Here is a 15713-nt window from a genome sequence, read left to right on the forward strand (position 1 = left end):
ATTACACTGCCAGAATATTTTATAAACTATAAAAATTAGAAGAATAAATATTTGTTTCTTAATTTTCTAACAAAATCTTTTATTCCCAGCTATTACTTCTCAATTTTATTGTCTTTCTGAGAGAACCAAATTTTTTTTTCTTTACTTTTCAACAAAACTCTTTTGTTTTTCATATTGTTTCTAAAATTATTTCTCTCTCTGTAGTGAAAAAAGGTCGGAAAAATCTGTGCAAGGCTGCAGCACACGAGCCAGCCGCTTACAGCGCTCAGCCTCAGAGCTCAGAGCTCAGTTCAGTTCTCGGTTCAGCAGCAAGGTTGAGATTTTCAAGGTGCTGCCCGTTTTCTGCGGCTGCTGGCGATTTGATGGCCATCATCAAATCCAGCTGAAGGACCTTCAATGGGCCTCGTTCGTATATGTGTATATGTCTGCGTATTGCTGTGTATGTGTGAGCCATCAAAAGGTTGACGCGCAGCTCGTCAAGGTGAACAAACCGTAAACCGTAAGCCGTAAACGCAAAACCGTGCTGCCGACTGCGCAGCCAACAGCTCAGTCGGCGCCGGCAGCATTGCTTTTAGCACTCACGGGGCCCAAGTCGACTGACTCTCGGTTTTATTCAATTTTAGTGAGTGTGCCTTAATGTTAATGACATTGATTTGGCATTGAGACCTCACGCACACTACCTACCACTCCACCTTAAGCTTCTGCTCTCATGATTGGTTGGTTGGGGGGCTCTCCAAGCCAAGGGCCCAAAAACCAAAAAAGCCAAGAAAATTTGTTGGTTTTGTGATGACATTGAAAAACATTTGTGTGGCGCCACAAGGCAAATGATAAAAATTACAAGGGCTATAGGGAAAACAGGTAACAACCACCTAGAACTGATAGGAAGAAATACCCTTAAAGCCATTGCCCATTTTCGTATAAAATTCCAATGTAAATAAATGCAAATTGTTTGGCCAACACTACGAAGTAAACCCCTACAGACAAGCCCAAACCCCAAAATGTCATTAGTTCCACTGCAGAACAAACCCACACACGGGACACACTAACATGGTCAAGGATCAGGGATCAAGGTCTGAAAAAGGCCTGAACAAACATCACATCCGTCCATCTGCCAGCTGGGATGCAACGAATGCAGTTCGTCATGGACTTAGATGAGGGAGGGGGAGGAGATACAAAGTATACACAACTTCGCCATGGGGGATCCTTTGGTCCTCCCATTGTGTGGGCTTCTGATCTGACAGACAGAGAATGCCATCCTTCTATGACAAATGGAAGGGATAGTCATCGGAGCACGCGTTAAAGAAATCTCATAAATCGGTTTTTAAAGAAAAAATGAAGAAAAACACGTTTACTTTATGGATTCGTTTTTTTTTCTGATTTTGTGATGATGGAGCTAAGGAGGGAGAAATTAATGGACAGCTGCTGCGGCTGCGGCTCGGGGAGATTTGGTGAAAAGTTTCAAGTCGTCATCTCGAACTCTCGACTCTTTCCGCCAAAAAAGGAAAAGTTATATAATTTGGCGGGTAAGCAGCAGCGGGCGACTCGCAACGCCGCTTTCCACACTTCCGGCAACTTTTCATTAGCATTTAAATGAAATTTGATAAAACGCGCCAGAGAGTGAGAGACAAAGGCAATAATAAATACAAAAAAAATCAAAAAACTAAAAATGGTGAAAATTTTTCAAATTATCGCATGGCTTTTCACTTGCAGGCGTTTTCACCAACAATAACAACAACAACTATGAATGCTCCTTTCACTCGCCGCCTAAACAACAACAACAAATGAGTCGAGTTGAGTGAAAAACGCTTTTCAGTTGTCGCCGTTGTTTTCGAGCCAAAAGGAAACGCTTTTCTTTGCTTTTTCTTTTTGTTTCTTTTTTTTTTTTTACATAAATACGGCGCCGACATCGAAAAAAAAAACACAAGATACAAACAAACATAAAGATGCACAGATACAGATACAAAGATACATTCAAGTTGGCAGAGCAGCAGCTGAGGAAGAGTCGAAGCAGGCAGCGGTAGCCGCCGACGTTGCCGCTTGGCAATTTAATTTAAATAATGTGAACTTTCATGCCAATGAAAATGATTTCAAAAGAGAAACTCAACGCAACTCAGTCCCCAGCCACACAACTCCCAAACAACAACAACAACAATAACAAACTCGACAACTTCACTTCCGCTACAAATGCAACAAAACAGTAACAGTGGCAGGCCACAGAAGCAGCAAAGGCAGAGGCACCTTCGAACAACGTCATGATGATGATGACACACCACCACCCACCCACTCACTCATGAAAAAGATAGTTTATCTTTATGCAGCGACAGAAAAATGCCCAAGTTGAAGAAAGTTTAAGATATGGAAGTTATGGGGGGAGCAGCAGGAAGCAAGGGTGCCAGACTTATATTTCATAAAGTTGATAGTTTAAAATCTTTAAGTTGGTTTTTAAGTATAAACTTTTTAAATTCATTTAAAACTGAGAAATAACTTATGTTATTACGTTTTTAAATAAGAATAGGGATAAAGTTCAAGTTTTCTCAATTCTTCTTCATTTCTTTCTCTAAAAAAAAGGTTACGAACGTTTATATTGTTTTTAAATTTTGCATACATAAATAAGATTAAAAAAAAGGGACCTTTTAAAAAAACGTTTAATCTTTTCTGGGTTTAAAATTCAATAAAATTATAACTATTTTTAACTATTTTTAATACTATAGTATAACTTTGCTAAAAATTAAGAAGACTTGTATAATTTTAAAACCAAAAAAAAATAGTATTTTAATAGTAATAAATAATAGATAAAACAAGCCTTTTTAAACAACCATTCAACATTTTTGACTAATTTTATTTAAAGAAAAAAGGATAAAATATATCCTTTTTAGGAAATATCAATTCCTTAAGTATTTGTTTTATGTTTAATCTTACAAAACCTATCTAGCTAGTTAACCCTTTAATCCAAGTGTCTTAAACTTTTCACGACAAAAATTCATTTCGAAACTCATTTCCCCACTTTCCCCCCCTGGTGGAGAGTTGTGTCAACAGCTTGACGCATATTAATTTTAAAAACTCCCACGCTCAACATTTTTTTAGACCGCCAGCCCGCCATGCCGTTTGTTTTCGTTTTGGCCAAGTTTCGTTTTTGGCTCTTTCACTCAACAAGACACGGTGGGTCGTCAATTCGTTGCGTTTGCCTTTGCCTTTGCCCCCTTTCCTCCCCTCCTGATCAGAGGGAGAGAAAGCTTCAGGCGCAGCTTAGCGTCTCGTGGTGTCTCTTTCGTTGCTAGTGACCCCCTGCAGCACCCTCTCTCTTTCACACAAGCTATAGATCTGCAATTTAGCTTGCAGTTTTTCGTGAAAGTCGATTCGCGTAGTTGTTGTTGTTATATAAAGCGTACAAAATCATGTAAGTAGAGTGAAATTTGCCTGATCTTTTGTTTTTGTTTTTTGTTTGCCTTGTTTGGCCTATGCAATTGCTTTTTTTTTATTCCCCCCACTAATGAAAACAATCGAAAGTTGGGAAAATTATGTTTCCAAATTTACACCCTTAAATGATTTGACTTTTGAGGCAATAACCTTTATCGTATTTGAGATGCAAGTGAAAGAGTTTTAAAATAAAACCAAATATCTAAGCCATGACACAATCTCAACCAACCAATAAGGTTAATGCTGTTAATTTTTACATAACTGCCGCTATTTGAAATGCTAATCACAGCTGTGTCACAGTTTGTGGCCAAAAACTAGGCCGTGCCGCTACCAAAACATGTTTGATACATTATAAAAAATATATTTTTGTTACATAAACCTAGAAAACATTAAAAATTTATATATAAAAATAATAATTCATAGCAAAAATAAACCTTTATAAAGTTCACTCTAATTTGTAACTAATTTGTGCAACTAGTTTGTACGACAAACAACGTGAGAGAGCGAGCGCTTTGCGCAGGCGCGTAGGCGTGGTGCGCCAACGTCGTCGCGGCAGAGCAGCCAGCTGCGACAGAGAGTTTCACCCGATCGGCCGAAGCTCAAAACGAGAGCAAGTTTATGTAATCGTAAAACTTGTTTGATGACGTAGGTTTTGAGCCTCTCTCTCTCGCGGGGTGTTTCTCTTTGGTGGCTCTCTTAGCTTTGGAAGCACGTTGCCGTTTTAGCGCGTGGCTTGAAATGGTTTTGTGCTTCCAGCTGCTGCTGCTGCTGCTGGTACTGCTGGCTGTTGTTGTATAATACATTTTCACAAGCAAACTAGTTTGAAATCAATAAATTAATAATAAACCACATGTTGTGTGCCCAATTTTTCATTGAATCGCTTTTGGGCCCAAACTGGATGGCTTGTTTGCATTTTGCCGCTTTTACCTCTTTCTCTGCACTTTCTAAACAAATTGTGCGGCTGGCCAGATGCGAGAGAGAAGGAACGAAAGAAATTGGCTTTCATGCGTTTTCACATTTTGTTTTTGTCGTGCTTTCTTTTTTTTTTCTCTCTCTTTTTCTTTTATTTCCCTTTTTGTTGTTGTTGTTGTTGTTGGGGATTTCTACTACTTTTTCTTTAGGCGCATGCGTCGTGATCTTGTTGGCTTAAAAGATCTTCGTTTTTTTTTCTGTTTTATTGGCTTAGAAATTCTTGGCTGATTTCTTCAAGAGATCTCTGTTCTAAATAAAATGTGGGTTGAGAGTGAAAGAGGAGAGAGAGATTTTCGGTTTTACGATTATTGGGTGAAATGTGTTAAACAACCAAAGTGAAAATACAGAAAGTTTCCCAAAATAGTACCAAAAGGAGTTCAAATATTAATTTAGTATGAGATGATGATGAACCGGAAGTCCCTGGCATGGCAGCATTGCATAATGTTGCGGCAACATGTTGCTAGCTTTCAGGCCCTTTCACAGCCAAAAGTCACTCAAGCAGACTTCCCGTCTCTTCCCAGTCGAGCAAAACCGCAGAACGAGACAAAAAGGAAAGGCCCTATATATGTACCTCTATAAAAATTGTATATGTATCTTGTAGATACAATTAAAAAGCATATTTTTGAATCAAAAAACAGACGTCAGTTGTTTGCTGATAAAGTGCAGCCATCACTCGGCTTGTGACTCAGTCCTGCGGTTCCAACAAAGTAAAATTTTTTTATAAAATATATAGCAGATTATCGGGCAATTTGCAGGAAGGCCAAAGAAAATGAGCAACAGAGCAACAAGTGCATGAAAAGCAGAAAGAAAATAATAACAATTACTGGCACATGGTCAGAAGCATTAAGAGCCATGGTCTCGATTCTTGATTCTCCAACAGCTCTCTTCTTCAATGACAAAGAAGCAGTTGCTATTAACTGCAACTGCAGCTGTGACCCCAAATGACAAAGGTTGGCATGCAACCGCCCACGCCCCAATAATTAACCAAAAATTGAGAGCCACTCACTGTCCAAGTTGGGTGTTTTGTTATATTTTTGGTTCATCTTTTTGAGGTTAGCCGAACGCCTGTTTGGGGTCACTGCGTGAAAGCAGCAAAGAGAAAGTTTAAGGGTAGCTGGAGGGTGGTGGGTTGTGGGTGGTGGATGGTCTTTATGAGAGTGTGAGATAGCACCCTCCCCACAACTTAATTACTTAAGTTTTGTTTATTTGCCTCTGAGAGGGTCATAGAGGGTGGTGGCTGATCAATAGTATTAGTAAGCAAATCATCAGGTTACCACCACAAACACAAACACACACACAATGTCAGACTGTCACCCACTCACCCTCCAAAGAAACCAATTACTTACGCAAGTAAGGTCATCGACAAAAAACCATCTAGGTTACGTCGAGGTTGCTAACTAAAATCGAAACGAGCCGAAACTACAAGTCATCAAAATTAAATATATATGTAGGTATACTTTATAGAGGTTATGTAGCTTATATAGCTTATATATATATGCAGTTCAAACAATCAAAACTACCCAAGAAACTTTTACAAAACAAACTTTTGTTTGTTGTGGCCGTAATTCAAAGGTTACTCACAAGGCGGCCTGTGGCAAGTAGTTCAGGGATATGAGTGGTAAGGTCCTGGCAGAACCAAAGTGGGTCAGACCAGTACATGTTGTACTAGAAGGTATATCTTACTTGTTGCTAAGTTAGATGGCTTTATAAAGGGCTTCTTTTAATCAGATATTGGTTTAAAGTTCACATGACTGCCGATATCTAGATATCTTTTAAGCCACCACCTCACATGCCACAAATGTCATCAGTTGGCATTTAAGAATCAGAGAATTTCAATAATATTTATATGTCTAAAGGCCTTAAGATTTAGATGCCCTACTTAAGACCCCTCTTGCCCTTAGTTTTCTTTTAATTACAGAGAGAGAGAGAGAGAGGTAGATATATATATAGAGAGAGAGAGAGAGAGACAGGGCCATTCCAATTGGAATTTGGTTGAAAATATTTACCTTTTATCACAGAAATTTGCGGCGGCGTTACAAAATTCCTTAGAATTGGGGCATTTAACTAATAATACTAGGCACAGAGGAGATTGTTGTGGTTGCTGTTGATTGTTGTTGTTGTTGTTGCTGATGATGTTGTTGTTGCTGCTGCTACTGCTGCTGCTACTGTTGTGGTGATGATGATGAGGTTGCTGCTGCTGCTGGGCAGGATGAGCGCAATTATAGTGTTGATAGTGGGCCACTGCTGGCGAAGATGAGGAGGACGAGGATGACGATGAGGAGGACAAGCAGGATGTTGAAGAGGAGGCACTGAGGGGATGCTGGTGCTGCTGCTGGTTCAGATGCCTCCTTATCGACTGATTGATGCGATTCGTTATCGAGTTGGTCAGTGCCGAGTGGTGGCTATGCAGATGATGCGACGACGACGACGACGAGGATGATGATGATGTGGCAGAGGCAGCTATCGAGGACGAGGATGAAGAGGAAGCAGCTCCAAACAATCGGCTGGCAATGATGCTGTTGCTGCCACCGTTGTAATGGGTATTCCCGGCACAGGCACTGCTGCAGTTGTTGGAGGACGAGGGTGAGGAACTTTGCGAGCGTGTCAGTATGTGTTGCAAGTTACTGCTGCCGAATGCAGCCTGCAATATGTTGCTGGGTGTTGCCAAATGCTGTGCCAGTGTTGCCGAGCCACTTCTACTGGTTGCTGGCGTTGCTGCTGTTGCTGCCGTCGCTGTCGCTGCTGCAGTTGCTGCTCCACTTTCGTAATTCAGGTGACCCAAATGCTGTTGCAAAACTGAAGGCGCAGCTTGTTGATGTGTGGGAGGTGTTGCTGCTTGATGTTGCTGTTGTTGTTGTTGGTGTTGTTGTTGCTGCAGCGATGATCTGCGCAATAATACTGGTGGCGTCGATATCAATTGCTGAAGGCGACTACAATTGCCGCTACTGCTGCTACTGGCCGTTGCTCCTGTTGCTGTTGCTGCGGCTCCTCCACTTGCAGCAGATGTTGCAGCTACTGCTGCTGGTGGCGATTCAGGCGGCGTGGCCAAAATGCTGCTCAACGTATTGTTGGCCACATTCTGCGGCTCTCCGTTTTGGCAGCAACAATTATCGCTTGTGGCAGATTGTTGTTGTTGTTGCTGCTGCTCTAAATTCTCATTTTCATAGATTTCATGCACATTTCGCTTTTTCTTTATTTTCACATAGGGCTCAAACATTTTACTCTTTATCTTGAAATCTTTAATTATTTCTCAAAATATGCGACAAGACGACACTCTTATTTCTCTTAACTTTTCACACACTCTCACACACCTTAGATTTTGGTTTTCCAAAAATATATATATGTATATATGGTATTTCTGATGTATAAAAATTGCTCAACTTTTCGTGGTTATAAATTTTTCATTTGAACTACTTTAAAAAATCAACAAATCTCTTTGTTGCCACACAATGCTCCACATGCCCCGCGTTCAGCTTTACGATTTGTATAATTTTTCGAGTGTGTGTCGAGTTTTAGTATTTTATTTATTTTTTTTTGGTTTTTTTTTGGATTGGTGGGGCGACACACAAAAGCGATTCGAATCGAAAAACGAAAAACGAAACGAGCCGAGCTGAGAGCAGAGGCAGAAAAACGAACGAACCGCTCCGCTTGAGTGTGCTGAACTGAATGTTGCCGAGTGTTGCTCTGTGGCGGCTCTGGGCAACATGTCAGTTCGGTCGCTGCGACGCTCAGCGTTGGCAGCGCAGCTAGCAGCGGTTGGAGCTCTCTCTCTCTCTCTGTATCTCTCTCTTGTAATGCTGGCTCTCTTGTAACACACCTACACTTTCGTTTCGGTGCGTCTGGCTGTTGGTGTGGTGAGTGGTCGATGAGCACATATGGAAGGCAAATAAGAACCTGAGGAGATTGTACCCTATTACAAGTATCTATGAGATATATTTCGAAAAGTATCTATAAGATATGGGTCCTAATTATGATACTAAAAAATATCTCAAAAAAGTGAACCATTTCGAACCAGAAAGGGGCTTAGTTTAGGGAATCATAGGGTATTAAAAACAAGGAAAGAGGCCACTGAGAGCGCAAGTCCAAAGAGAACACCCGCCAGAGAATGGACTAAGTTGAGGGCCAGCTGATAAATTATTGCTCATAGTACATATGTATATACAAAAATATATACATAGTTTATTGGTGTATGTGTGTGGTCGCAGGATGGAGGCCGCTTGCCGGCGGTCCTTGGCGTAGCGATAAACGGTAATCACTTGGTCACACACAGGCGGTTCGATCCAGTGCTGCTCTTCCTCCTCTCTCCTCGAGCCTCATCAATGGAAGCGCCGCCGCAACCTTCAAGGGCTTCCTTTTTCTCCAATCTGTGGTTACAAATATACAGTGCCGCCATATATACAATGCTAGGGAGTTGGGGTTTGTCGAAATATACACTTGAAGAAATGAGCAAAATTTGCATAAAAGGTTTTTCTTGAATTTCTGGAGAGGATGGGTGCTTTCAAGGTCTTATATCTCAAGGTTTCCTTGAATTTCTTAAGGGGATTGGTGCTTCCAAGGGGTGTCCTTCCAAATTTTCATAAAGCTTTCATTATTTGCTAATTTTTTCATTAGTTTTTCTATTTTTCCCAGTGCATCCTGCCTTTTATTCCTGCAGGAACCGTTGACATTGGAACAGCCCTTGGACAACCAACGCCGGAGACCATAAGCTGTCGTCCTTTGTAACGATTCCAGAGTGTGTCTGTGTGTGTGTGTATCCCAAATGGGGCGTAGTCGGTGGTATTAGCAATAACCATACATACATACATAGATACAAAGGCAGCAACACATGTCGTTGGCAGGGCCCATCATCACGGGCCACCCAGCTGCAGTTGCCATTGCCGGCTTTTCACTCCACACTCCACTAGTACTTTACTCCAGAACCGTGTCCAAAAACCCTCCTCCTTTCCACTACTCACTCCCCTGCTTTCTTTCCATCCACTCAATCCCTGGCAAGCCGCAGCCGTTTTCCACTTGCAACTGCAACAGACACAGCCACAAACACTTACAAAAATAATGTTAAAAAATATAAAGGCCTTGGAATATCAAGTTTTATGATGGAAATATATTTTTTAATATATATGGATAATTATAATTATTTGCAAAACTTGTACAAATTTTCTCTCAGTGCCCTCTGACCCTGCTAACAGCTGTAACAGCAACTACACTTCACAGGCCATCACTCGTCACATTCGTCTCATTTATGGCGTGCAAATTAGCATAAGGCCGAAAGGCTTCGTGTGTGTCCTTTTGGACAAAGGCCACACACACACTCAGATATACATAGATAGATCTCCCAGGGCACTTGCCTTATCCCATATCACATCGGTTTTCAGCTTCTGTCCGTTCCACAAATCATGTGTGTGGCTTGGTAAGTGAGTGTTTGCCGGCTCATTAGTTAGATGGATGGTCGAGGTCCAGGTCCGGTCCAGGTCCGGTCCAGGTCCGGTCCAGGTCCGGTCCAGGTCCGGTCCAGAATGTGTGAAAATTGGACAGTAATGCGACCCTTCCTCGTTATACCGACCACCCTTTGAAGTTGCGACGCTGCCAGAGGTGTTGAAAGTCGCAACTACAATTGAAAGCTGGTAGGGGGGGTCTCAGGCTTCGGTTGGGTAATTGAGTTATATTAGTTTGCCTTGAAATCGAATGACAAGTTACCTAAAAATGTCAACGTAGATCTTTCCAGCTTGTTTGAAAAATACAGGTAATTAAAGAAAAGATAAGATTGTATTTTGTGTGATTTATCATTAAAGTTTCAAAGCTCTTGTTGCTAGCTGAGAATCTAATTCCTTAAGGTTTCTAAAAGGTTCATGGTCTTTTCAATAAAACAGCCAAAATTCCAAGGCAGTCTGGCACACAAACATGAAACATGTGTGAGTACGCGATCATCACGATCAGTTTCAAAGTTATCGCCGCCCACTCGACTAATTATACCACATCGTCCATATAGAGGGGGGAACTGGCGATTTGCTCATCTCTGAAATCAAAGGCCAGAGACCGGAGACCGTAGACCGGAGACGGACGTTCAGCGACCTTTGGGCATCTCGGTTCGGTTCAACTTCCTTTCGAAAACTTGCGGAAACACTCGAGTGGCCAGCCAGGCAACTGGTTCACCTTTTCACTTAGTCATTGAATCTTCAATGAGTTTCAATTTCATTGGAACTTTCACATAACCCAGCCTATATACTAATATTATTCATTTTTTTGGAAAGATGAAAATTTCATTAAAATACTTTCCAATGTGTTTGAGTTTGTTTGGCTCGGTGCTCGGTACTCGTAGCGTTCATGGTGATATTGCAAAATGCTCATGCACATGATTTACTTGACACTAATTTCCATAAATAAAACAAAAGTTTAATAACACGGCCTGGCTGCCGCTTGAATGGGTCGCTGACAATAACCCAATTTTCAATCAAGGCAGGCGCCGTCATTGCTCTGAAACAGTGGTATCGGTTTGGGTTTTAAATGCCTAAATAATAGAGTTCGAAACGGGATGGTGGTTTATATTCTTTTTTATAAAAAATTTTCTACAAAAAATATAGATTTTTTTAGAAACCTTACAAAAAATGAAACCTTTCTTCCATATTTGAAATAAAATCCGTCTTCAGAGTCAGAGAAATCCAAATATCAGTCTGTAATACAAACTCTATATATTTGTTTATGATTTGGTATAAAAATCACTTTGTATTGGCCGTTTTAGCTTAATATTTATGGACCATTTTTGGTTTATGGCCACACAGTGCAACATTGTAATCATCCCCAGATGACAAAATTGAAATCGAAGCAATCAAAATCGGAGGCAGGCGATGGCGTGGGCAGTTGCTGACGAAAGTGTTAATTGATTTGATTGCCTTCGTGAAGTAGAGTGGATATTTCGAGGGAATCCAACCAAAAACTCCAAAGAAAAAAGCTTAAAAGATTGTTGCTAGCGATTAGCAAGTTACGAGGCTGAGTTGCATCCGTTAGATACGAAATGGAGTTGTAAAGTAAGCGCCAAAAGATATTGAGATACGCTGCCGTGGGATAACACTTCCGCACTCGTGCCGCGGGTGAAACTTTTTTGTTGTCGAGAGAGCGAGAGAAAGTCTCCAATGAAACAGAGAAACAGAGAAAGGAAGCAGACCTGGCAGAGAGAAAGAGCGGAGCGACTTTTCGTAATCACTTTGCAGCAATTGGCGTTTTGGTTTGGTTTTTGGTTTTGTCGGTTCGAGTTCGAACCAAACGAGAAATTTACATTTCACATTTTCACAATCTTTTTTTTTTTCTCTATTTTTTTTTTTTATTTTTAAGTTGTTCATGTAACAAAATGAGTGATTGGAGCAGCTTTCCGCATTTCACACACTCGCTGCTAGCCAAGTTGGCGATCATAGAAATCTGCGCTTTGTCGTCATCATTGACATCGTCTTGGCCCGTCTTGGATTTGTTGCTTTCTTTTTGTCTGCAGCTCTGGGAGATAATTGTTTTTTAAACATTACCTATTTTAAACACTCGCTTATGGGCCTAACTTTTAGTATCTGTAAGTATATATTATTTCCATTAATCGTTGCACAATTTATACTCATTTTTCTGGGGATAATCCACCGAAAATTGACGGAAACAGAGCCAAATCAATGTGATTGGATCGCTCTCGGCCTGATTGCTTTTTTGGATGTTTGGTAATAGAGATCAGTGTCGGTGCCTATTCCCTGTCACGCGCCTATGGAAACTAGTTCAGTGATAAATCATATAATGATTTACAATTCGGGTATTTGCGTTTTGGTTTGGGCCTGGCTTTTATGGGGCAAAGAAAATTGTTGCCAGGCAGCAGTTAGTTTCACTCTTGGCCTTGTGTTGATTTCTGTTTTTAGTTTTTATTACTTTGCGGTTTTGATTATACAATATATACCTCTATCCCCAGGTAGCAATATGCAAATGTCGATCGAGTATCCAGATTCTTGGGAATCTGAAAGCCAAAGACAAATTGCACACACAAGTCGGATCATAAAATGTGCAAAAATCCTCAAGAAAGACAATTTGTCTTGCCGCATTGAGGATGTGAGGATCTTGAGGAGAAGAACACCCAGGATGAGATTCTGTCAGATCTTATCTCGGGCCTCAAAACAAAAATGTCAAAACACACAATACTACACGTCCCAAACATCCTGCCAGGTCTGTGCCTGTGGTCTTTGTTGAAATTATGAAATTGTCATTCAGAACCGAGAAGGTTAAAGAGTAATTGTCTTTAAAAATTGTTATTTTAAACAATATCTCTGCTTAGTTCACTGACGGATGTCTCCCGCTGCTAACCGCAAAAATTCCAACATCCAGAAGTCCTACAAGTGGCCGGAGAGGATAAGGTTTAAAAGACTTCAGGGTATAGGAATATGTATCTATGTATCTATGGGATGTGTGTGCACATCCCATGGCGTTTGTTTATGCTCATTAAACGTAAAAAGGTGCCACCGCCACCCAAATAGGCAAACTGCAGGGAAACCTTAGCACCTGTACAAGATGGCCAGAGGTAGAGGCCTTCGTGTGTGGTCTTTTCAGTTCTGTTCTGTTATGGTCTTCTTTGGTGGCCTGGCCAAGAAGCGAAGAGAACCCCTTTCTTCTGCCACAACTCGTAACCCTCTTTAGCTCTTCGCCTTTCTTGGCTGCAAACAATTCTCTAACAATTACGCCTCAATGGCATATAATTCAATCTTTGCTGCTTTTGCTCTTTTGTCTGATGCTCGGATACCCTGATGGATGTGTGATGGATAGCTCTCCCAAAGAGGAGGGTCGCCCTGAAGAATGTGAAGAACCCACACACGCACACCTCGGCCAGAATCTGATCTCATGAGGATCCAGGTGAGGATTGTATATCGCTTGCGTGTGTATCTGTATCTTTATCTGTATCTGAGCCAGAATCTCAATCCGTATCTGTGTATCTGCCGCCTAGGCTAATTTGAAGTGCGTGCATCGTTGGCGAGTTCGTCGTGTGTGGCCTGCGGCCTACGGCCACTGATCCCAGTAAGTACAGTGAATACCCATGCAAGAGAAAATCAATTATGTGAGAAAACTAAAAATAAAGAAATATAAATCCTAAAAATAGACTTAAGGAGGGATATTCTTCTATTGGAATTTTTTAATATTTTAAAGATATTTTGCCATTAAGTATCTTCACTGTTTCAAGCCAAAAAACGCAAATTAAAAAGCCGACATTGGAGAACAAAGTCCTGACTCCCGATCCCCCCTCCCCACTCCTCTTCATTGTTTTTAATAATTTAAATAAAAAATGCCACCAGAGTGGTTTCGGGTTATGGCTTGGCAAACATGGCTTATAAGTGATGGGCAGAGCCTAAGCACACAGATACAGATACGGGGATTCGGCGACGCAGATACAGCTCCGAGGGAGACGACAAACAAAGCCACCAACCATGTGAGGCAGTTTTCGACTCTCAAGGAACGCCGGACGCCGTTTGCCGTTCGACGGCTGACGCGACTCGCCACACACGAATACGAATATCAAACAGCGTTGGTGGGCTCTCGAGACCCGGGACTCGGGGACTCGGTGACTCGGGGGCCCTGGAACCACAGACGTTGCGCTTGGAAGGTTTTTGGAGAGATATCCAGAGTAGAAGTCTGGCCAAAACTGAGGGTCTGGTGGCAACTGAGGGAATAATAGCCAAATTATTAAATAATTTAAAAAAATATTGAAATAAAGTTAATATTTCTGAGATTTAAGGCTATCTTTTGGGTATATAATTCATGTTATTAGTTAGTTATTTAGTAGAACTGGCTATAAAAAAGCCAAATATAACAGATCTGACGGCTTGGGAGCAAAGGCAAAATCAACAAGTAGAATCGTTTTGTTTGTCGCAATGACCTCTCCTCCGGGTCTCCTGGTCTCCTGCCCGGTCGGTCGGTCTCCTGTTTGCCTTTTTATGGCTTTTTATTTCTGTTGCTATTTGGACTTAATGGTTTTCCCTTCGGCCTTAGTAATCCCCTCACTTATTCTCGTAAAATAAACAGATCCAGACCATGGCTTTGGGTTTCCTTCCCTCTCCCCTAAGAAGGCCTGACCTTTGACACTGGTCATGACGATTAAGGCGGCGGGTAATTAATTTTTCTTCTTCTGTTTTTAATATCATTCTTATGATGGGCCTGTAATTAGTTTGTAAAATTAGCCACAGGTTGTTGTCGGTTAGCCCTTCTTGGGTGGCTCGGAATTCTTGGTTAAGTGTTTTTTGAGATATTATCGAATAGTTGGGGACTTCTTGGTAATTAGAAAAGTGTTTTGTTTATTTTCCTGAGAAAGTAGCCTTGGTATTAAATAGTTTCTACTTCGGTTGAGGGTCGATCGTTAAACTTTTGTCAGAGAGATTATTTATATACTTTTCTTTATACCCTTCCAGAGGGTAATCTAGTTTTGGTTACCTCCAGATTCGATATAGGCATGTCTGTCTATCAGCTTTAAAGCTATCAAGTTGAACTATAGCCCGAAGTTTTAGGGTAGAGAGAGTATTTAATTTTAATTTTTAGAGAGTATTTTAATTTAGCTATATCTCCCAACTAACTGTATTATATAAGCGGTTATTAAGTTCCCAGGTTGCATTAGCCTACGAAGCTTATGAAACAACCTATTTCTTTTATAATTTCTAAAAGAAAACATGTTTAATTATAAATTATAAATCGAAAAATATTAACCCTCATATTTCCATTGCCTACTTTTAAGGGCTCCAAGCAGCTAAATAGTAATAAATTGGAAAATTTTTCCGTTTTTTTGCCTATGATAACATTTCTGAATGTTCTATAGTTTAGTCAATATTCAATAAAATATTAAAAAAAAAAATAATTAAAAAATAGCGCCCTCCTCCTCGATTCTCATAGGTTGCACTTAAGCAGGCCCGAAAAATCTGAAAAATAGTGATTTATTTTTTTGTGAAGGTGTTTTTTTAAGAGTGCTTTTATTGTTATTGTAGTTGTTTCGCGTTGTTGTGGTGTGTTGGTGTTGTAGTTTTTTTTACAACAACAATTTTTTTTGTAGATTATATTACAACAACAATTTTTTGTTGTATTTTTTACAACAACAATTTTTGTTGTAGTTTTTTTACAACAACAATTTGTGTTGTAGTTTTTTTACAACAATTTTTTGTTGTAATTTTTTTACAACAACAATTTTTTGTTGTAGTTTTTTTACAACAACAATTTTTTGTTGTAATTTTTTTACAACAATTTTTTTGTTTTAATTTTTGTAACAAAAATTTTTGTTGTAATTTTTTTATAACAATTTTTGGTTCTTGTAATTTTGTTGTAATTTTTTGGTG

General features: G+C 40.3%; 1 protein-coding gene and 1 long non-coding RNA gene across 6 annotated transcripts in view; one reads left to right on the plus strand and one right to left on the minus strand.

Moving 5' to 3' along the window:
- rdx (BTB/POZ and MATH domain-containing protein rdx) overlaps positions 1 to 15713 on the minus strand; it is a 62025-nt gene that overhangs the window by 3694 nt on the left and 42618 nt on the right. Inside the window, exon 1 of one of the 5 annotated variants that reach the window (XM_017236215.3) lies at positions 6396 to 8054. The exons of 3 other annotated variants lie outside the window; for them this stretch is intronic. In XM_017236215.3, the coding sequence (XP_017091704.2) occupies positions 6396 to 7606 (1211 nt within the window). In that variant the 5' untranslated portion in view covers positions 7607 to 8054. Of the gene's footprint in view, positions 1 to 6395; positions 8062 to 15713 lie in introns of those variants that run through there. One more of the 5 variants, XM_017236216.3, reaches the window with a different exon arrangement.
- Positions 10151 to 10668, plus strand: LOC138926654 (uncharacterized). The gene is made up of 2 exons (XR_011443251.1): positions 10151 to 10298; positions 10376 to 10668. It is a non-coding gene; the product is annotated as an uncharacterized lncRNA (long non-coding RNA).

This window comes from Drosophila bipectinata, chromosome 3R (genome assembly GCF_030179905.1).
Source record: "Drosophila bipectinata strain 14024-0381.07 chromosome 3R, DbipHiC1v2, whole genome shotgun sequence".
Taxonomy (NCBI): Eukaryota; Metazoa; Arthropoda; class Insecta; order Diptera; family Drosophilidae; genus Drosophila; species Drosophila bipectinata.